Below are 22,399 nucleotides of genomic sequence, written 5' to 3'. Positions count from 1 at the left end.
CTCTCGAATCAGTGCATGTATAATGAAATCAATACATTAAAATGAAAAGAAGCAGGTTTTTTGCAATCACATAATTTCATACCGGTAGCGCTAATACAGAGAATAGTGGCTTGCCGGTAAAAAGCTGGTAAAATATTATTTTCAGTTTGTATCTCAGATACAAACTGAAAATAATATTTTACCGGCTTTTAAAGCAGGAGTGATCTATAGTGAATGCTTTTTGAAGGTGTTTTGGATTATGTGGTGGTCAGAGGTGTATTGATTCTGAGTGGTTCCACATTAACATTCAGGACTTGCTTATTGGTATTGGCACATTTATTTAATTATTTATGTATTGATTGTAGCACTATACATAACTTTTGATATTATGCAAATTTAAAAGTACTTATTAAGTTGGCTTGAGAAAACCAACTTACGGATATGCTATTTAAACTTATTATTATTATGTTGGCTTGGCAGAGCCAACATATAGTTATTGTTATTTTTCTTAGACAAAATTTTCTGACTCTAACTCGTCCCAGGGCTTTATTGCCACAGGCCCCAAACTTGGCAGAGACCTGGGCCCTGATGTGTAGTTTGTTGCTATATCTTTTTAGATTTTTTATTATTAATTTTTAAATATGAAAAATTTCCCATAGATTTACATTGGCTGAAAAAAAATGCCCCCTCTAGAGGAGCAATACCACTCGAGAAAGCGGAGGCGGTTAACTCCTCACACTTACTTCTACTTTGAAATTGGTTAAAAATACAAATAAATACATTAATTTAATTCACACTGACAAGCTACACAAACATATCTGATCATTATCAGGTCCAGGGCTCATAAATGATGACTGTCTGACCAGAGAACAGTGTAAAAGATCATAGATCTGTGACCGCTTCGATCAGCAAGTGAGCTCTGTACGTGCTCATTAATCCACAGCATTTGCACGAGTCTTTTACACAAAAATATTCTAGCGGTTGTAATCCACCCCTTAGAACACAGCTAAATTCAGGCGTTTGTGAGCTGTTTCATGTAAAACTGAAAGTGTCGCGTCGATCGCGCGATCACTGCAGCGTCCTCATTAAACATCTTTATTTGGACGTATTAAAGACTTGTAAATGAAAACACTCCAGCGATAGCACACAATAATAGTAGAAGAACTTATTAAACAGGTAAAATGAGCTTGTCAGATATTCTGTGTATGCAATGCAACCAGTCGCGGCTCGCTGACCTCCGTCCGTGCTCACAAAACTACATCATTTGCAGCTTTTAAAGGCTTTTAAATAAAAACACTCAAGCGATAGAACACAATAATAATAAAAGAACATATTAAAAAGGGGAAAATGAGTGCTTATAAATGCCTGTGACATTTTTGTGTTAAACTTGCATAGCAACGCGTCTCGGCTCGCTGCGCTCCGTCAGTGCTGACTAATCTAAATCAAATCAAATCAAATCAAATCACCTTTATTTATATACCGCCTTTAACAATACAGAATTGTGACAGTGAATCTACATCATTTGCAGCTGTTTTAAAGGCTTTTAAATGAAAACACTCCAGCGATAGAACACAATAATAGAAGAAGAACATATTAAAGAGGTAAAATGGCTGTTTTTGAGATTTTCTGTGTTTAAATGCACAGCAACGCATTGCGGCTCGGATGATCGAGCCCCGGAACGCATTTATCCTCGCTTCTCTCAATAAGAAAGACTTCTCTCGGACAAACACAGTCGAGATTATATGAAAAAATGTGTCATATCTTGGCGAAGATAATTGAAAAAAATTCGTTTATGCCTAATGTGAACATAAACTGTTGAGAAATAATTCGGAGGTGGATCATTATGATCATCATTTGATCATCATTAAAGCGACCGCATTCACCAGCTGCTTTCTGACTTCAGTGTTAATCCATAAAAAAAGAAAATCATTCGTTTGTCTTGGCTTCTTATATGTATGTATGCATTTATTTATTTATTGCTCTAACAAGAATTAATATTTAATGAAAACGATGCAATGTTATTTTAGGTTTCTTCCATTTCTGCATCTACACACCTACAAACCTAAAACCTACTCTGTTATACTATTGTTTGCAAATGCCATGTTATTTTAGGATTCTTCCCTTTCTGCATCTAAACACCTAAAAACATAAAACCTGCCCTGTTATACTATTTTTTTTCTCAAATACAAAAAAATATTGGCAATTTAATCTTAGTGTGGTTCAAAGATGAAAGCAATAATGCTAATGCTGTCCACACGAGGGAGCCACAGGATAACAAATCCTTCAAGATCTCAATTCAAGACTTTTAAAAGGTTTAATTTAGGTGACTTAATAAAAAAATGCATATAAATGTATTATATTTTCATAACCTTGAATAAAGCCCAATATGTAGTAAGTTTACAAAAACTGTAATCTCCTAAATACTGATATACTGACAGACCATTACTTGAAAATAGACATGTCCATTGAATAGCTACATCATCTACAGAAGCCACTGTGCTTGGACGCCGATGATAGCCTTGAGTTAAACCGCATTGTTTCAGTTACCTTCTGCGTCATTGGCCACAGCACTTCAGTTACAGGACTTTGAAATAGCAAACAGGGAAAACAGTAAAAGACATGACTTTTATCGCATCTAGCTAGGCAACTCGGTTGAAGCTGTTGTCGTAGCCTAGTAGGCGGGCCAGCTCAAGAATGCAGGACACACAAGTACTCTGGCTTTTTGGCCCCAAGGGGCCAAGACTCGCTTTGCCAAGCCAACATCAAAGTTAGTTCACTAACTTTAGCTTCTAGTTATTCTTCTTCTTCTGAGACTAAAATTTCTGACTGCTGCTCCTCCTAGAGCTTTAACTCTACAAACTCCAAACTCAGCCCAGATCTTCAGACCTATGTGAAGTTAGTTGCTATGTCTTTTCTAACTGATCGGACTTACGATTTTCCTAAAAATGCCGAATAAAATTGCGAAAAATCCCATAGACTTACATTGACGGAATGTTCAAATGAGCCAACACTTTTCAAGTTCCAACTGTCAAAACTCCCAGAATCCTTTGAGACTCAATCAAACTTCCCTTCTATGTGCTGTATTTCTAATCCATTCAAACTCATTCAAACTCATCTATCTATCTATCTATCTATCTATCTATCTATCTATGTATGTATGTATGTATCTATCTATCACTAGCCAAACTAGAGTCATGCTAGTAGCCTGCTAATCATGCTAGTAACATGCTAGTAACTGGCTAATCATGCTAGAAACATGCTAACAACTTGCTAATCATGTTAAAGACATGATAGCAACTTGCTAATCATGCTAGAAACTTGCTAGCAACCTGCTAATCATGCTAGAAACATGCTATCAACTTGCTAATCATGTTAAAATCATGCTAGCAACATGCTAGCAACTTGCTAATCATGCTAGAAACATGCTAGCAATTTGCTAATCATGCTAGAAATATGCTAGCAACTTGCTAATCATGCTAGCAACTTGCTAATCATGCTAGCAACATGTTAACAACTTGCTAATCATGTTAAAAACATGCTAGCAACATGCCAACAACTTGCTAATGATGTTAGAAACATGTTAGCAACATGCTAACAGCTTGCTAATCATGCTAGAAACATGCTAGCAACTTGCGAATCATGCTAGCAACATGCTTACAACTTGCTAATCATGTTAAAATCATGCTAGCAACTTGCTAATCATGCTAGAAACGTGCTAGCAACATGCTAGAAACTTGTAGGGGGTGTTTGTATATTTTTCATTTTTTTAGTAAATTCACCAAACTTAGGTGTGATTTCTTTTGAGTGTGTGTGTTTATGTATCTTTTTATGGCTAAATAATTGCTATATACAGTAAACATTATTTTTTTTGCAACTACATGCACTGGACACTGTTCTCCATTTTTTTATGTAATGTCTAATGAATGATCTGTAGTGTGTATAGTATTGACTAATGTGTGTATGATTTTAAAGCTTTGTTTGATTTTGAGTGCAGGTGAAATGGTTTTGAAGTGATTGTTTTATTCTGCCAGGGGTTCTGTGAATTTAATTTGAACATTTGGATTTGTGTTTAAGGTTTTGATAAAATGAGTGATGGTTTCAAAAAATGCGTTTTAACATGTCAGAAAAACTGTAATCGAATTTCTAATTGTGATTACAATTACAGATGCAACAATTATGTAATTGTTAAAGGCACAATTACAAAAAAAAAAAAAAATCGACTTTATTCTGCTTTCTTAAGATGTGTGTGTGTGTGTGTGTGTGTGTGTGTGTTTCTTACAGGTTATCTTAAGGGTTTTTTGTCTCATTGTTTTCATTTTTACTTTTTTACTTTTTAATATAGAAGAAACCATAAAAATGTGGCATGCAGTTGCTTCAAACAATAGTATAAAGCTATTAAAAATATCATTCAATGTAAATTGTGATGATCGTAATTATTAATTGCAATTACAATTTCAAGGAAATAATCGACAATTATGATTTTTGTCATAATGTGCAGCCCTACAGTTAGGGTAGGTCAAAAAACTCCCATCTCATTTTCTCCCCAACTTTAAAATTGTCCTACATCACTGCAGAAGTACTGACCCAGTGTTTACAAAGTAAATGGGCAAAGAATATCAAACAGCCTTTACAGAAAAATTTAAAAGAAGGTAAACCAGTGATTTTGAATTTGGAGAAGAAAATGAGATGGGAGTTTTTTGACCTACCCTAACTGTCTTCAACCAGAATACACAGAGTACCAGCAGAGCTAGACAAGATGAGCATTTGAGGTTAAAAAGTATATCAATTGTAATTTTTTTTTTTTTTAGAAGACAAATGATCGTTTCGCTAGATAAGACCCTTCTTCCTCAGCTAAGATTGTTTAGAGCCCTTTGAAGCTGCATTTAAACTGCATTTTGGAAGTTCGCAGGCACCAAAGAAGTCCACTATATGGAAAGAAATCCTAAAATGTTTTCCTCAAAAAACACAATTTCTTTACTACTGAAGAAAGAAAGACATGAACTTATTGGTGGAACTTCTCCTTTAAACTTAATTTGTAGCCTTTTTATTGTACTTTATTTAACAATTTTGAAGTCATGAAAATGTTTTAAGATGTATTGTATTTTCAGTTTTCCAATGTTAATTTTAATTTTTATTTCAGTTAAAGAAAATGTTTGTGGCTAGATTGGTGTAATGAGTGCAGTTATCTGTTTAAATATACTTCACTTTAAAATGTCACATTACTGATCGGAAACCTCTGTAGATCTGTCACTGTATATTCATAGGTCCTCACTGGAGCATTCATCTTACCCCTTCTTTCTGTCTTTGAGACTGTTGTTTTTTCAGGAGGCACTATCCCAAACATTTACTTATCTAATCAATGAAGAGGAAAAAGAATGAAATTACAAAACTTGTGTTTGCCTGAATATTATGTTATGTGCATACAGTGGGTACGGAAAGCATTCAGACCCCCTTAAATTTTTCACTCTTTGTTATATTGCAGCCATTTGCTAAAATCATTTAAGTTCATTTTTTTTCCTCATTAATGTACACACAGCACCCCATATTGACAGAAAAACACAGAATTGTTGACATTTTTGCAGATTTATTAAAAAAGAAAAACTGAAATATCACATGGTCCTAAGTATTCAGACCCTTTGCTCAGTATTTAGTAGAAGCACCCTTTTGATCTAATACAGCCATGAGTCTTTTTGGGAAAGATGCAACAAGTTTTTCACACCTGGATTTGGGGATCCTCTGCCATTCCTCCTTGCAGATCCTCTCCAGTTCTGTCAGGTTGGATGGTAAACGTTGGTGGACAGCCATTTTTAGGTCTCTCCAGAGATGCTCAATTGGGTTTAAGTCAGGGCTCTGGCTGGGCCATTCAAGAACAGTCACAGAGTTGTTGTGAAGCCATTCCATTCCGTTATTTTAGCTGTGTGCTTAGGGTCATTGTCTTGTTGGAAGGTAAACCTTTGGCCCAGTCTGAGGTCCTGAGCACTCTGGAGACGGTTTTCGTCCAGGATATCCCTGTACTTGGCCGCATTCATCTTTCCCTCGATTGCAACCAGTCTTCCTGTCCCTGCAGCTGAAAAACACCCCCACAGCATGATGCTGCCACCACCATGCTTCACTGTTGGGACTGTATTGGACAGGTGATGAGCAGTGCCTGGTTTTGTCCACACATACCACTTAGAATTAAGGCCAAAAAGTTCTATCTTGGTCTCATCAGACCAGAGAATCTTATTTCTCACCATCTTGGAGTCCTTCAGGTGTTTTTTAGCAAACTCCATGCGGGCTTTCATGTGTCTTGCACTGAGGAGAGGCTTCCGTCGTGCCACTCTGCCATAAAGCCCCGACTGGTGGAGGGCTGCAGTGATGGTTGACTTTCTACAACTTTCTCCCATCTCCCGACTGCATCTCTGGAGCTCAGCCACAGTGATCTTTGGGTTCTTCTTTACCGCTCTCACCAAGGCTCTTCTCCCCCGATAGCTCAGTTTGGCCGGACGGCCAGCTCTAGGAAGGGTTCTGGTCATCCCAAACGTCTTCCATTTAAGGATTATGGAGGCCATTGTGCTCTTAGGAACCTTAAGTGCAGCAGAATTTTTTTTTGTAACCTTGGTCAGATCTGTGCCTTGCCACAATTCTGTCTCTGAGCTCTTCAGGCAGTTCCTTTGACCTCATGATTCTCATTTGCTCTGACATGCACTGTGAGCTGTAAGGTCTTATATAGACAGGTGTGTGGCTTTCCTAATCAAGTCCAATCAGTATAATCAAACACAGCTGGACTCAAATGAAGGTGTAGAACCATCCCAAGGATGATCAGAAGAAATGGACAGCACCTGAGTTAAATATATGAGTGTCACAGCAAAAGGTCTGAATACTTAGGACCATGTGATATTTCAGTTTTTCTTTTTTAATAAATCTGCAAAAATGTCAACAATTCTGTGTTTTTCTGTCATTATGGGGTGCTGTGTGTACATTAATGAGGAAAAAAAAAAGAACTTAAATGATTTTAGCAAATGGCTGCAATATAACAAAGAGTGAAAAATTTAAGGGGGTCTGAATACTTTCCGTACCCACTGTATGTACTTCCCGTCACTGTTGTCCATGCCACATCCCGACACTCGTATGGCCCTGATCCCTGGTGCTCACACTCATGAACAAATGTTCTGTTGAACCGTAATGCCCTGCGGACAGGATCTACCCCCGCTGACCCCTGGTGAGGAGCACAGAGCTGTATTACAAGAAATGGTTTCACTTACTGAGTTTAGCGTGCTCTCCATCTGCGAGGAACAATCCAGCTGTAGAATCTCATTTAGGAGAACACTTGCTCATCCCACACTAATGCAGCTCTGTTTTGTGTTTTCATATGAAATGGGGGAAAATAGTGGATTCTGGATTGGTAAAGATTGAATTTGATAAATTAGGCAAGAATGTTTGTCACATGATGAAAGTTCTTTGCCTGCTGTTCAACAACACAGTTTATATGGGCTGAGTGAGTACTGCTGTTCCACATGTTTATGTGAGTTACGTCATGCTGCTCTCTTTTTGAACTTGCGCACACACAAACCCCTCTGTGTATTCAGGAACAGCATGTTCGCTAGCATGGCTATCTGTTACTATGGGTTAGCTTAGCAAACAGATGCTTGTGTGTTAAGAGACATGTCTTTGTCCAGACTTCTGATGTTGATGACAGACTTGTTATACTCGTCTTCACCAATATCCCTTGGAGCTGTTCACAGTTATGGCCAGTGGCCATCCAAACCCTGCAGTCAAAGTTCAGCAGGCTGGAATGACAGCAAAAACCACCCAGTGCTCACATAGATAGATTAAATATTCACTAGCTATACACAGTGGAGGGGTGTTGTAAGGTTGCACTTTCAGCAGACTCAATAAAGAGGAGCATGAAAATGGGTCAGGCTCATTTGCGTGGACACTTACACATTTGCAGACATCTGGCAGTGAGCACTGCTCCAGTAAAACATAATGAACTCATGGGATAATTGCATTAAAGCATACTGTCTAAGCTTATTAAACCTGTGTTGTGTTTGAGAAAGGGGTTGTGGGATTCTTAGTCTAACTACAATAAGTTTTGAGCTGAATGCCTTGGCAAAAGTATAGCTTGTATACATGCTCAGGTGTTTTAGCTATCAGTTAGAGTGTTGAACTCTCAGAACACATTTTACCTTTGTGAAATACGTTGTGCAGATCTTAATAGTCAGAAGTCTGACTGTTGTACAAGAGCCCCCAGTATATTTTTTTTTTGTGGAGACAAAAGGAAACATAGGTTTAAATGCCTTGTTTAGAATAATAATTGGTATCAGAATTAGAATTGGTATCAGGTGGCACACAGGAACCTGCTGAATGGATAGGAGGAGGAGTGGCAACAAGGAATGGCACATAAAAACACATGAATCATTAGTGCAAGATAAATAAATTTTTTGTTAGTAATAATGTGTGATAATGTGTTTAGTCAGAAAAAGGAATTTTGCTTACAGTGATGAGTTGAATAACTGTAGTGATCTAGGGTTAGTAATGATAAATAATTATTGCTACTACATACAGTTGAAACCAGAAGTTTACATACCCCTTGCAGAATCTGCAAAATGTTAATTATTTCACCAAAATAAGAGGGATCATACAAAATGCAGGTTATTTTTTTTATTTGGTACTGACCTGAATAAGATATTTCACATAAAAGATGTTTACATATAGTCCACAACAGAAAATAACAGTTGAATTTATAAAAAAAATTACCCTGTTCAAAAGTTTACATATGCTTGATTCTTAACTGTGTTGTTACCTGAATGATCCACAGCTGTTTTTTGTTTAGTGATAGTTGTTCATGAGTCCCTTGTTTGTCCTGAACAGTTAAACTGCCCGCTGTTCTTCAGAAAAATCCTTTAAGTTCCACAAACTATTTGGTTTTCCAGCATTTTTGTGTATTTCCAACAATGACTGCATGATTTTAAAATCCATCTTTTCACACCGAGGACAACTGAGGAACTCATATGCAACTATTAAAGAAGGTTCAAATGCTCACTGATGCTTTAGATGGAAACACAATGATCTAAGAGCTAAGGGTGTACAATTTTGAACAGAATAAAGATGTTTTCATTTTTCCTGTTTTGTCTATATATCATATTTTTTTCATTTAGTACTGCCCTTTAGTACTGCCCTTTACAAGCTATAGAAGATACTTAAAGGTTTCCCAGAGGACAAAATAAGTTACTTTACCCTGTTCAAATTCAAAAAGTTTTCACCTTCTGGCTCTTAATGCATTACACAGTTTTCTGAGAATTACCCAATGATACTTGCAACCTCGGTTTAGTCAGATTTGCTCACCACATGATTTTGTCTCTCTCTCTGTCCACATCTGCCTTTAAGTAAGGCATATCTGCCTTTTGTAAGATGAAATCACCCCCCACTGACCATTTTTCAGACACAACAGCAACTCTCTGCATGAATGTTTTCTAGTCAGTGGATCAGTGTTTTCTTCTGAACGACTGGTTTGGCGGGATGTTTGATGATAAGGCTCATTTAACTCAAGCTGTGCTTCTGAGGAACTGATGTGTAAACACTCCAATAAATCTGACGCTTACATCCTAAAAAGCAAGAAGTCTTCTCCATTCAGAACCACGATGTTGATTAAGTATAAATTAGACCCAGCTAGCCACAGACAGACATATTGACCTGTGTTGTAATTGCTTTCCCTTTTTACTGCCATAATAAGCATCATCAAGTGTTGCGTTTCAAATAAACAAACACAAATACTCATTGATGGAAACCTAAAACATGGACATCCAAGAGTTAGTTCTTTTGTCCTTTCGTCTTTATGTAACTATCATTGGTGTCTAATGTGTGAGAAGGAATTAGTTGAAATGATACTGATGTCATCAACGTTGTCCTTCAATGTGGTTGAATATATAGCGCACAAAATAGAACTTTTATTCTGTGATTCCCGAACTGAAAAATGATAGATGAGTGAGATAGACACTGGGCCTGCGATAAATGACCGACACACAGATGAACATGCACAGTTGCCATGATTCTGCACCAGAGCAAAAGTGCTAAGCATCCCTGAAATGCTGCATCCCTGAAATCCCTGCTCTATACGTGTCCGTGTGAGTGTGTATGTGGATTGGATTGTGTGATGGATTGCTTGGATAACTCGGATTCCTTCGCTGTGGCTCCTTGTATTGCTATGGACTGAGAGACTATTGTAAGTGAAAACAAAAATTGATTTCGCCACACAAAAAAAATACATGCTGACACAGCAGCTGAAATTAGCTTTCAGTAACTGTTTAAACTCCCAGTAACAGAAATAGATGTTTGCTTTTTGCAAAAACATTGTTTTTGCTGCTGAATATGTGTTTAATAGTTGCCCCTTGTACAAATTTATTTTTAGTCCTGTTCATTTGGAGTGCATTGGATAACTCTTTTCCCCGTGAAGCTGTTAGGGCTCCAAACACCTGTAGGAAGGTCCTGGGGTCACGGCTCTTGTGCTAACAACCTGACTGACATCACTTCCAGATTTAGCATTCAAGTTGTGTCTTTCTGTGGTCTATTGTGAGATTGTGAACCAGAGGTCATGCTGGGTTCCAGCACAGATGTCTCTGAGCTGCATCCTCTGGATTACTGGAAAATCGAGAATACCCTGCGACTGGTCGTGAAGTGTGTGTCCTGTCAGGAAGAGCATGTGTGTATGATTTTCATGCTGCCGTCCTTGGTTGCTCATTTGAGGGGCTTTGGGACATCCTGTGCTCTGATGTGATCACAGGTTGGGAAAGGAGGTGTTAGAACAACTTCCTGGCTTTGTGTTGCATGTGTATGCACGGGATGTGTGTGCTTGTTCACGCATGTGTAATGACTAAAACAGGGTGCTCCCTGCATCAGCTTTGACTCGTGTTGATGTTATGTGAGGCATGTCATACATGTTATTGCTTTCATGCAAGTGTTTTCCTCCTCTTTGTCCCTCCAGGTTCTTTAAGGAACTTGAGGATCGGCATCAGCAGAACATCGTAATCGATGATATAAGCGACATTGTTATAAGGCACGCCCAGTCAAACTTTGACCCCTATGTGACATACTGCTCGAATGAAGTGTACCAGCAGAGAACCCTACAAAGGCTTCTGTGAGTACAGCACAAATACACACAGACTCTGTCACTGCCTCAGCTGAAAGTCATATCTGACTTTTACCCTTTAGCCCAGAGGATATGAAGCTTTTTTTAGACAGAGATCAAATTTCTATGGAAGCCCTTTTCTGCCTTAGAGTTAAAATAAAAATGGTAGTTGTGAGATTGTTTAAAATGAGAAAAAAGTTTGATTAAATAAGAGAGAAAATAACACAAGACACATTGTGAGAAATAAAAGTGTTGCGAAATCACATTGTGTGAATTTAAGTTATAATTACAAGAAACAAGAAAATATTAAGTGAAACAAAGTCCCAGATGTAAAGTCCCAGATATATTGTAAGTTGTAAAGTCAAATGAGATGACTTTGCATGTGAGGTGTGACTAATGCCAGGTTCATACTGCATGATTTTCAAAGTTGCCGGATAGCTGCTGTTCTCTCAATGTACAACTGTCTGGGGTACCATCTAGTTGCTGTTGTTTGCACACTACACAAAGGTCATAGGGTCACACATTACACAACTTTTCAGTAGGAAGAATTGCAGACAGCTTTGCGTTGTCTACAAACTACTTTTTACAACCAAAAACACACGAAAATTTATGCAGGAAATGACATGGATTTATTCTTGTCAAAAACAATAGCCCACAAAAACTTGCTCTCCAAGTTGTCTGTACAATGATTTGCAATAAAAAAAACAAAACAAAGAAGAATTAAACTAAAGAAGAATTTAATTAAATAGGTATTTAGCATATTTAGCATGATCTCAGGCATCGGCACTTCACTTAGATTGCATCTTTGATAAAACACTATGTGACTTTTTGAACGAGCGCCGATTTGTCTCAGATTTTGGGTATTTGTTGGTGATTTTCTGCATTAGAGAAACAGTCACAATTACAACAGATTTTGTCATAAATATAAGCGGTAACACTTTCTATGAAGCCCGTATTTATAGTACATTATAAGGGTATTCTTAAGGCATTATAATGAATGCATAATGCATTATAAAAAACCTTATAGTATGTTGTATCGTCTCATGAGTATTCATAAGAACAGATTTAATGTATTATAATTTTTACTTATTTGTGTTTATAGCTTTTACGAGTATGATTACCTCATAGTTATAATGTATTATAAGTCTCATATCTTGCTATGTTACGCATGTCACTTTACTTAAAGCATACAAAGACCACTTATAAGTAATAATAATAATAATAATAATATGTCTCAAAGAGCCATAAGATCAGGTATCAGATCAGATGAATATGTAATATGACACATTTGTATTATCAGTTTGATTATTTTGATGGTACTTCATGTCAGCTAGCAGTAATTATTATTAGTAGTGTGCTAAATATGTGCTAACACTCTATTTTGATGGTTCCCCAAAAGACAAACTAATTATAAGTAACCTTTCAAGTACGTGAACCTGGTACCTAGCCTAACCTTAACCTAAGTCTACTACTACTTTAAGGCAGTGGCTCCCAACCACGTTCCTGGAGGCCCCCCAACACTGCACATTTTGCATCTCTCCTTTGTCTGACACACCCATTTCAGGTCTTGGAGTCTCTACTAATGAGCCGATTATCTGAATCAGGTGTGTTTGATTAAGGAGATACGGAAAAAATGCAGTGTTGGGGGGCCTCTGGGAACGTGGTTGACACTGCATCCAATCACTAGTTTAACCGTCCATTTATGCCTTCAGAAATAAAAGCCCATCCTTCAAGGAGGTACTGACACGGATCGAAGCCCACCCAGACTGCCGGAACCTTCCCATGATCTCCTTCCTCATTCTTCCTATGCAGAGAGTCACACGGCTGCCCCTGTTGATGGATGTGAGTGCCATTATCCCTCGACTTCTCCTTGCCTGACCTTTGCAAACATGTCTAACACTGACATAAACATCTAGCTCTCTTGTACTGTAACTGCATTTTCAGTCTTCTGATATGCATCTTGTGCTTTGATTATAAAATTAATTTGGCCTGGAGGATGTTTACTGTTACATTACACATTAAATTAAACCAATTGAAGTCTCTTGCTACTTCTTGTTTTCTTTCTTTTCTTTCTTTTCTGTTCTGTTCATTCTGTTTCATTTAGTGTTAGCTTTCAGGGTCTCTATATTTAACAGTAACAGTTCTGTTTAGATTTATTTATTATTGCTTGAGACTTTTCTACAGCATTTCAGCATAAGATAAAGGGATTGAGTTGATTTGAGGCACTTTTGCTATATTTAAAAGATGGTTTAAAAGGGTTGGTGTTGTTTTCTCTCTATCGCCTTTTCTCTCTCCAGAGGATTGTGTTTGTAAAATGAAATGAGGGAGTAAGCTGCACTGAAGATGACCTAGAAACTTCTCCATGGTCCCTATCCTCACAACTCTTGTTTTCATTTGTCGCCATCTTTTCCTCCTTCCTGTAGACCTTTTCTTGCTTTCTCACCCTCTCATCTTTCCATCTCTTTGTCGCTTTGTGGGTCCCCTGAGCTTGGCAGTGGGTTTCCTAGTTTAGGACAGTAGAGATTGGCTGGCTGACTCTGAGCATGAGAATTCTGGGTTTGGTTTTCTTTCCTTCTTACTCTCTTTCTTCCCACAGCTCAGAAACAAGTGAAACTCTATCTGGCAAATATCAGACAAGCATGAGAAAAAGTTTGAGAGCACTCCATTAGAGATAGTGTTTGAAAAGCTAGAGGAACAATAAACCAAAAACTATTGAAGTCTATTTTAGATTTACAGCATATTAAACTGTGTACTCAAGCACAAACAATTTTTAAATGTTTTTTTTTGTTATAGACCATAGGCCAGAAGACGCCCAAAGACTCTGCCCCTTATGAGGCATGTAAAAAAGCTCTGCATGTTGTCAGCAAGGTGAGAAATGCTGGGAATTACCACTGCAGGTTTTTTCTAGTGTTGTCTGAGAGAGCCTTAGTTAATAATCACCTTTTCTTTTTCCTGTATGTGTGTATACACAGCTCGTGAGGAAATGTAATGAAGGTGCTCGTACAATGGAGAGAACAGAAATGATGTACACCATCAATTCCCAGCTGGAGTTTAAAATTAAGGTAAGAGAATAAAACAACCAGTAAAAGGAATTTAACGATTCTACTTAATATTTCCACTGCCTTGATGATTCTTTTAAAGTACCCCTATTATTCTTTTTGAACGGTTCATAATTTGTTTTTGGCCGTCCAAACAACAGGTTTACATGCATGCAAGATAAAAAAAAAAAACACTTTCATTTTCCCATAATATGCATTTAATTTCTCTCTCAGACAATTTGTTTGAATATTAAACTTTTGGAATATGACGCAATAATACATCCTATTATAATAATGCTAGTGCTCCACTCTGTTCTAAAAATAAAGAATCAGAAGGGGAAAAAGTTGTTTTACACTTATGTTAGTAAACCGGGCCCACAGCTTGGTAGTAAAGACTCAAACAACACTGGTATGCTACAGGTGCTGAGCCTGTGGCTGATCTAGATGCAAGCATCAATGTCTTGAACTTGATGTGAGCCTCAACCGGTAGCCAGTGCAGGGAGATAAAGAGAGGTGTAACGTGGGCCCTTTTGGGCTTGTTGAAGACCAGTCATGTCGCTGCATTTCGAATCATTTGTAAAGGTTTGGTTGTGCATCATGGAAGTCTAGCCAGAAGAGCATTGCAGTAGTCCAGCCTAGAATTGACAAGGGCCTGGACAAAAAGTTGTGTAGCATGCTCCAATAGGAAGGGTTCTAATCTTTCTGATGTCATGCAGTGCAAACCTGCAAGATCGTGCAGTTTTTGCAGTTTGGTCTTTGAAAGTCATCAAAGATTACACCAAGATTTCTGACCGAACTTTATGGGGTAATTGTTGATGAACCCAACTTGATGGTAAAGTCATACTGTAGAGTTGAGATGGCAGGGAAGACAAGGAGCTCAGCCTTTGCCAAGTTGAGTTGTAGGTGATGTTCTTTCATCCACGCCGAGATGACTGCCAGGCAGTCTGAAATCCATGCAGTTACTGTTGGATCGTCTGGTTGAAATGATAGAGCTGTGTGTCATCAGCATAGCAATGGTAGGAGAAGCCATGTGTCTGTATGATGGGTCCTAGTGTTGTAATGTATATGGAGGAGAGGAGGGGACCAAGAACCCTGAGGAACCTCAATGACCCGTTGATGTGCTTTGGATACCTCCCCCTCCCTAGACCACTGAAAGACCTACCAGAGAGATAGGATTCAAACTAACGAAGTCGAATCCCTGTGATGCCCATAGATGAGAGGGTGGACAGGAGGATCTGGTGATTTATAGTGTCAAAAGTGGCAGACAGATCCAGGGGAATAAGAACTGATGATTTGGATTTTGCAATCCACAACAGAAAGCACCCACTGGTCCATACTATATACTCAACCTTTTTTTCCACTGGGCCGCACTATGGTCCAAGTGCAAGTCTCGTGGGTCGCATATCATTTACATATTACGTCAACAATACAAACCAACCAGATTTATAATATTATAAATATTATGATATCTAAACGATTACATTTTTTGACAGCAAGTGTTTCTTTTGTCCTGCAGCATGCTAATTTGGTGACTTTCTGTGTCTTGCATCATTTATTAAAATGATTATCATAAATGTTTATGTTGTATTATGCCAAAAGAATATGGCAAGAGTGAGGGTCAGAAAGACAGAAAGATGTATGATTCAGCCACCAAATAATCATGAGAGGGCGTTTCTGTCAGGAATATCAGTCTCAGGGCTGTTGCTACATCGCATTTACCTTAGTCATATTTAGGTTTTAGCCATACCTTAGCTTTTCCACCTCCACCTATGAATTTGCAGTGTTTCCAGATGTTTTTATGCACATTTTGAATTTATGCATACTGTAACGTGGGGAAAGAGGCGAGAGGCGAGCGGATCCAAATGCAAGCTTTTATTAACAGGACGAGACAAAGACATGGTCGAACAGGCAGGGTCAGGACAACAGCAAACAGGCATATATGGAGCGAGACACAAGAGTAGTCCGAGAGGCAGGCGTGGGTCGATCCGGGGCGAACATAATCCAGGGGGGGCAAAGCAAGGGAATAATCCGTGAAACGAGCGAGAGTCCAGAAGGCAGGCGGCGAGACAGACGAGACGAGATGGCCAGGTGAGAAAGCTAAACACAGGGAACTAGGGAACTTGGAAACTAGGTAACTAGGGAAACAACCATGAATAAACCACAACAAAAACCACAATACTCCGTGAGTTCCAGAGGGAAAGTCCGGGGCTTAAATAGGGCGCCTGATTGGCCACAGGTGTGAACGCAATCAGGGCAATGGATGATGGGAGTAGTAGTCCAGGGTGCAATACAACAGTCGGTGTGATATGACAGAGTGAGAGCGAACTCTGGTGGTGAGCAGACCGAAGGTCACCGACCAGATTCATGACACATGCAAACAACTGGATGGAAACACGAATAGGCCTACTGTTAAATTATGTTGAGACTTTATATTATGCTAATCTAATTTTCGTATTGTTCATTCTGTTAAAAAATGTTTTACAGAAATAAGTTGAATAAATAACTAATTAAAAAATTCAAGTTTGTACACTCAGGTTTTGAAACATTTCATGAAACTTAAATTTAAAAGATAAATGTAATAATTTTTTGCAAAGATTAAGGACAAAATATGTTTGCAGTTACATATTAACAAGGTCATAGTCATGTATATTTAATAAAAACAAGTGTAACACGAAAAATCTAGTTTGTATTGTTGTGTCACTTTTGACCCACCTGTTTGTTACTTTCGTCCCAAGCAACGGGGTCGAAAGTAACAATGTGCAACTTATGTTCAAACTAAAATTATACTGAAGACTTTCTACATTTTTACAAAATACCACCTGGTATTAATAGACCACACTTCTGAGTTATAGGCCACAACTTTATCTTTTTAAATTAGGTTTTTCTGAAAAAATGGTACTTTCGTCCCCACTCTCCCCTATTTGAACCGAATTCTGCCTAAGCGCACACTTGTATATGTTTGTTAAATGTGTAATTACGTAAGTCTGCTCATGTCTAAAAATAATATATGAAAAACAAAGTTATTTCATATAAAAACATCTTTAGTACATTTTTAAATTAATGTAAAAACAAAAATGAATGGTAAAGCTGTAAGTTATTTTGTAATGTGTTCATCGCATTTGGATTTGTGATCCTGCCCTTCGGCCTGTCCCTGGCTCCCCATACGTTTACGAAGTGCATGGATGCGGCTCTTTCCCCTCTGAGGCAACGGGGAATCTGCATCCTCAATTACCTCAACGACTGGCTCGTTCTAGCCCAGTTGGAGGTGGAGCTGTTGTCCCACAGATCACTCATTCTCAGCCACTTGGAATGCCTGGGACTCGAGGTCAATTTGGCCAAGAGCGCACTTCATCCCAGCCGACGGATCTCGTTTCTAGGAGCAGTTTTCGACTCGACCCAGATTAGTCATGCCAGATCGAGCTCTGGCAATAGAGCGGCTTGCGGTCTCATTCAAAATCGGTGCCTCTCACCCCCTCAAGACATTTCAGAAGATGCTAGGCCTTATGGCCTCAGCATCCCCAGTGCTAAAGTTAGGCCTGCTTCGTATGCGGCCCCTTCAGTGTTGGCTGAAACCACGGGTTCCATCTCATGCGTGGCATCACGGGTGCTTGTGTATCAGGGTGGACCAGGCCTGTGTAAAAGCCCTGACTGGAAGGACTCGCAATGGATGGAGAGAGGCGTGCCTCTGGGTATAGTCTGCAGAAGGAAGGTGGTCACGACAGATGCTTCCAACATGGGCTGGGGAGCTCTGTACGATGGCAAACCAGCTTTTGGCCTTTGGACAAAAGCACAGGAAGGAATTCACATCAACTGCCTAGAGATGCTGGCAGTGTGTCTGGAGTGGGCTCAGCTCAACCTGTGTTCGCTGAGGGCAGCGCATGTACCAGGCAGACTGAACCAGGGTGCGGATATGCTATCACAAAGCAATGTCCCCTCTGGGGAGTGGATGCTTCACCCACGGACAGTCCAGAAGATCTGGGAGATCTTTGGCAAGGCGGAGGTCGACCTCTTCGCCTCAGAAGACAACTTTCATTGCCCAATGTACTATTCGAAGGACAGGGACGCATTGGCCCACGATTGGCTCAATCTCCTCCTTTATGCTTTTCCCCCAACGTCCTTGATCCCTCACGTACTCAAGCGAGTCAGGTAACAGAAACACAAGCTCCTTCTGGTGGCTGCTTTCTGGAGAAACCAGCATTGGTTCTCTGAGCTGTGCCAGCTGCTCGTAGCAGCCCCCTGGCCCATTCCCCTGAAACGAGACTTCCTCTCTCAGGTGAACGGGACAATATCGTACCCCCAACCCAAGCTGTGGGCCCTGCACCTTTGGTGTCTGGACGGGAGTCTACTCGTACTCGGTTACTGTTGTAACCTCAATTCCCTGAGATACGGGAACGAGTACTGCGTTACTGGCCGTGCCATGTCGCTGCACGACATAGTCGTCGCTTCAGTCGAAGTAACTTAAGGATCCTATGGCGAAACGGCCTCTTATATAGCCGTATGGCCCCGACCCTTCTGGCGGGCTTCGGCGGGCTTTGGCAGGCTTCGGCAGGCTTCGTCGCCATAGGCTTGGCACTGCCAAGTCATTGGTTCGTTTCGTTTCTCTGCACGATCCAATGTCCATGCAGTTTCACTGCGTTATTAATGGTACCGTGTTGCCTCCAGGCAACACAGCCTATTTTTGTATTTTTAAATAAAATGAGCCACCCAGTTAATGAATCAATGCTTTCTTAGTAAAGAAGAAGTCAAATACTAACAATTTAAATTGCAAAAAAGTGGTCACATGACCCATAGGGGTCTATTTTGCTTCCTCTTTCAGGACATGTGCACATGTCACATGACTTCATATTTTGTCCAGAAAGAAAGGTGCATTTTACATCAATTTTCAATCATATAATTGCCAACAAAAAATCTGAATCACCTTCACTGATTAGTAAAGAAGTATTTTCAAAAACTTTTCATAATATCTCATCAAATATATCATAGGAAATTACAAACAACTGCATGTTGCCTGAAGGCAACATTGTACCGTAATGCAATCACATATGGCCATACCAGGCATATAGCATAGCATACGTGTATATGATATTTGTAAGAAAAAAGTTAGAATTATCTAAATGTATTTGCATTTTTGCATGATATTGTAATGCGTTTATAAGAATTGTAATTCATATACAATATCTGCACATATTCTGTTGAGAGGAAGTGCTTGCTCAGCTTTCACAAGCAGTGAGGAGTCATTAGTGAGGAAGGAGATTTTACATGCATGTGCTTGTGTGTTTATGTACATGCTTGTAAGGATAAGTTATATATTAGCATAAGGTTATGATAATTTTATTTTTTTTACTTGTTTTTTACATAATGTTTTTTACATAATGTTTTTGTTATGATAACAGACATTATAGTTTGGTTATACTTGTGATCCACGATGGTACAGTGTTGCCTGAAAGCAACATGTGGGTATGAAATCTTACTTTTTGTTAAACCTGAGATGTGCAAAACATCAAAAGTGTGATAAATCTGTTTGTTCAAATGTTTGATTAAAGAAATTGATATTTTAAATAATTGATTAATTTTTCTGCATGAAAATATCAAATGTTTAATTTTGTCCGTTGTGGTACAATGTTGCCTTGAGGCAACAAACATTTAAAAAATAAATAAATAAAAAAATATATAAAAATGTTTATTGATATTGTTATAGTGTCCAATTTTAAGGAGGAAAAACATCACAAATAATTTTTTCCTCATTGATATCATATTGCGTACCGTAGAGGGTTAAAAAAGGCTTCAGTCAAGGAGAAAAAATGACTTTTTCCCATAGCGTCCAGCGTACTTTGTTTACTATATGACATGAACACACAAACTTAATCTTCCTGTGAGAGTCACTTCATATGAATTTTACCCGTCAAAATAAAAGTAGGGTTTAACATGTAACAAAAGTATATTAGTCTTGTATGACTTTTGTACAATATAATGTAGATGTTTATATATTCCTATTTCTGCCAAATTTAAATAAAACAGTTAAATGATAAAAATAAATATTACAACAAGATTAACCACTTAACTGTAGAAAAAAAAATACTAGAATTATTAAAACTTTTTAAACTAAACATTCAAACAATTTTTCTTCCATATATTAATTTTAACAGTAAACCTTTTGTATGCCAAAAAATGAAAGGGTTTCATTTGATTAAAAATAAATAAATGTTTAATGCCTTCATTTGATTATTAGAAAATTTAAAACACACAAGAATTTCTGGAAAAAAAAGAAAAGAAAAAGATTGTAGGGCCCTATTGTTTAAAAGGTTGAAACTGAGAATTTTCACCTAAATAATGTTTTCGTTATTACACAGAGAATACCAAATAAAAGTACCGTTCAACCACCAAAGACCCCCCCACCCCGGCGATGTAAACCTAGGGGAAACACTGGGTGGTTTTTAGTGGTTGTTCAACTGCATTCAGCCACATGAGTGTTTATACTACACTAAAGCATTCTGGTTAAAAGGGTTTTTGACTACCTATGGAAGTGGTCGAAAGTAGACAAGCTCAAAGGTTTCAGACCCTGTTTACACCTGCATTCAGTGTTGTCCATTTGTGATCAAATTAACAAAAAAGCATCTTAATACCAGGTGTAAACATTTCCATTTCGATTGCTAATCCAGTTTCACACACCTATAACTATCTTTATAAATGAGCAACCAGTGAGTCATTATACTGATTTAAGTCATGTAAGCCTAAAGTACAGGCAACAGTAACAGTTTACGGTTTATTGCATGTAAGACACAACAATGACTTTCAGCTTAGTAAGTCAAGGACCGCTCCTATTGATTCAGTGAGTTATTTAGTCAGTGAGATGATTCAAGGTAATTCAAATTACACTTATACAACCAGCAAGGACAGAAATGATTTCGATTTCACAGTATTACCATATTTTTATTCAATAAATGCAGCATTGTTGGGTAAAGTAATGATGTGGTGTCAGTTTAATAAACTTTAGTTAACCCACCCAGTCTATTCACAATTAAAGCGTCCAAACTGCATTATTAACATGTAACAAGTGCAAAGCGTCCAGTATGTAAACAATATGATTTACACACTAAATCCAGCAGAAACTTCTGCATCTGCATATTTTTAAATGTTAAAGACAGACATCATTACATATCAACGTTTGGGGACTCTCAGTGCTTTCTTTTGGTCCACTGTCAACCCTACAAGTCACCATACAAGCATGTTACTTTGCTCCCATAGGAGTGACGCCAAAGTATATGGAACATACGTTTTGTTTTGTTTTGTTTTGTTTTGTTTTTAAACGTATTGACTTTTGAACGGTAGTGTAATTCTTTTTATATTATTTCACAGCAACCTGACTGCAGAAGAATGAGTTCAGTAACCATTTTCAAAAGAAAGTATCTAATTGACTATAAAATCTGATTGACTACAGGTAAAATGTTGGATTGAAAAAAAAAAGTTTTGATTTCCAGTCCTACAGAGGTGTATGCTGCTGTATGACATCTCCCAAAGGGCAGTTATTTGACTCTCTTCCTGCTATCCGTACTGTCTGACGTTATGTCGGTAGTATCAGCTGATGAGGAACATTAACTACAATGCAGCTCACCTACGCAAGAGTTACGTGTACAGTTTCACACATGCAGACTGTCTTAAGTGGAGAGGAAATATGTCCTTAATCATATTAAGCATGTGTATCCTTTTTGTGTTCCTTACTGTAAACACAAAGTTTTGTGGTAATGTCTATGTCACAGCTGAGAGTCTTCTCAGATTCTCTAAGTTGAGTTGCACAAATCCTAGTTACTTGGAAAGTTAATTCAACTGGGTAAAACCAGAAGAGTTAACAAACAAATCTGGTTAAATGTAAACACAAATATATGCTCTTTTATCTCAGTGATAAGCAAGAGTTTTGACTGTCAGCTTTTTAATCAATGGATTTAGCCTTTACATGCCTTCACCTTCATGTAGCAAGCAAACTTGGGTTTTTGCTGCTGTTTATTTTACTTGTAAAACTTGTTCACACATTCTTACCTGGAACACACATGCTGCTCACTCGCTGTGGGTTCTGTGTTCATCATTAAAATATTTTTTTTCTACGTTAATGTGCATGTTCATTTTAAACTTTGCATGTACACAGTAATGCATTAGACACTAAATATGCAAACAAATTTACAACCTGATGCTTAAGCAGTGTGGGAAAGTTCTGCTGACACATGTGGTATGAGCAGATGTCTAGAGGGTTTATTGCTAAGTCCAGCTGTTAGAAGGTCAG

General features: G+C 38.3%; 1 protein-coding gene across 4 annotated transcripts in view; it reads left to right on the top strand.

The window, feature by feature from the left end:
- Window positions 1–22,399, top strand: part of LOC127180789 (rho guanine nucleotide exchange factor 26) — a 53,509-nt gene that overhangs the window by 14,001 nt on the left and 17,109 nt on the right. For all 4 annotated transcript variants that reach the window (XM_051135094.1, XM_051135095.1, XM_051135093.1 and 1 more), the window contains 4 exons: window positions 10,943–11,095; window positions 12,799–12,928; window positions 13,880–13,954; window positions 14,059–14,148. In XM_051135094.1, coding sequence (XP_050991051.1) covers window positions 10,943–11,095; window positions 12,799–12,928; window positions 13,880–13,954; window positions 14,059–14,148 — 448 coding nt within the window. The remainder of the gene's footprint in view (window positions 1–10,942; window positions 11,096–12,798; window positions 12,929–13,879; window positions 13,955–14,058; window positions 14,149–22,399) is intronic.

Source organism: Labeo rohita, chromosome 18 (assembly GCF_022985175.1).
Source record: "Labeo rohita strain BAU-BD-2019 chromosome 18, IGBB_LRoh.1.0, whole genome shotgun sequence".
NCBI classification, from domain to species: Eukaryota; Metazoa; Chordata; class Actinopteri; order Cypriniformes; family Cyprinidae; genus Labeo; species Labeo rohita.
The sequence above is the reverse complement of the archived record's forward strand: the minus strand, read 5'-3'. Positions and strand labels throughout refer to the sequence as shown.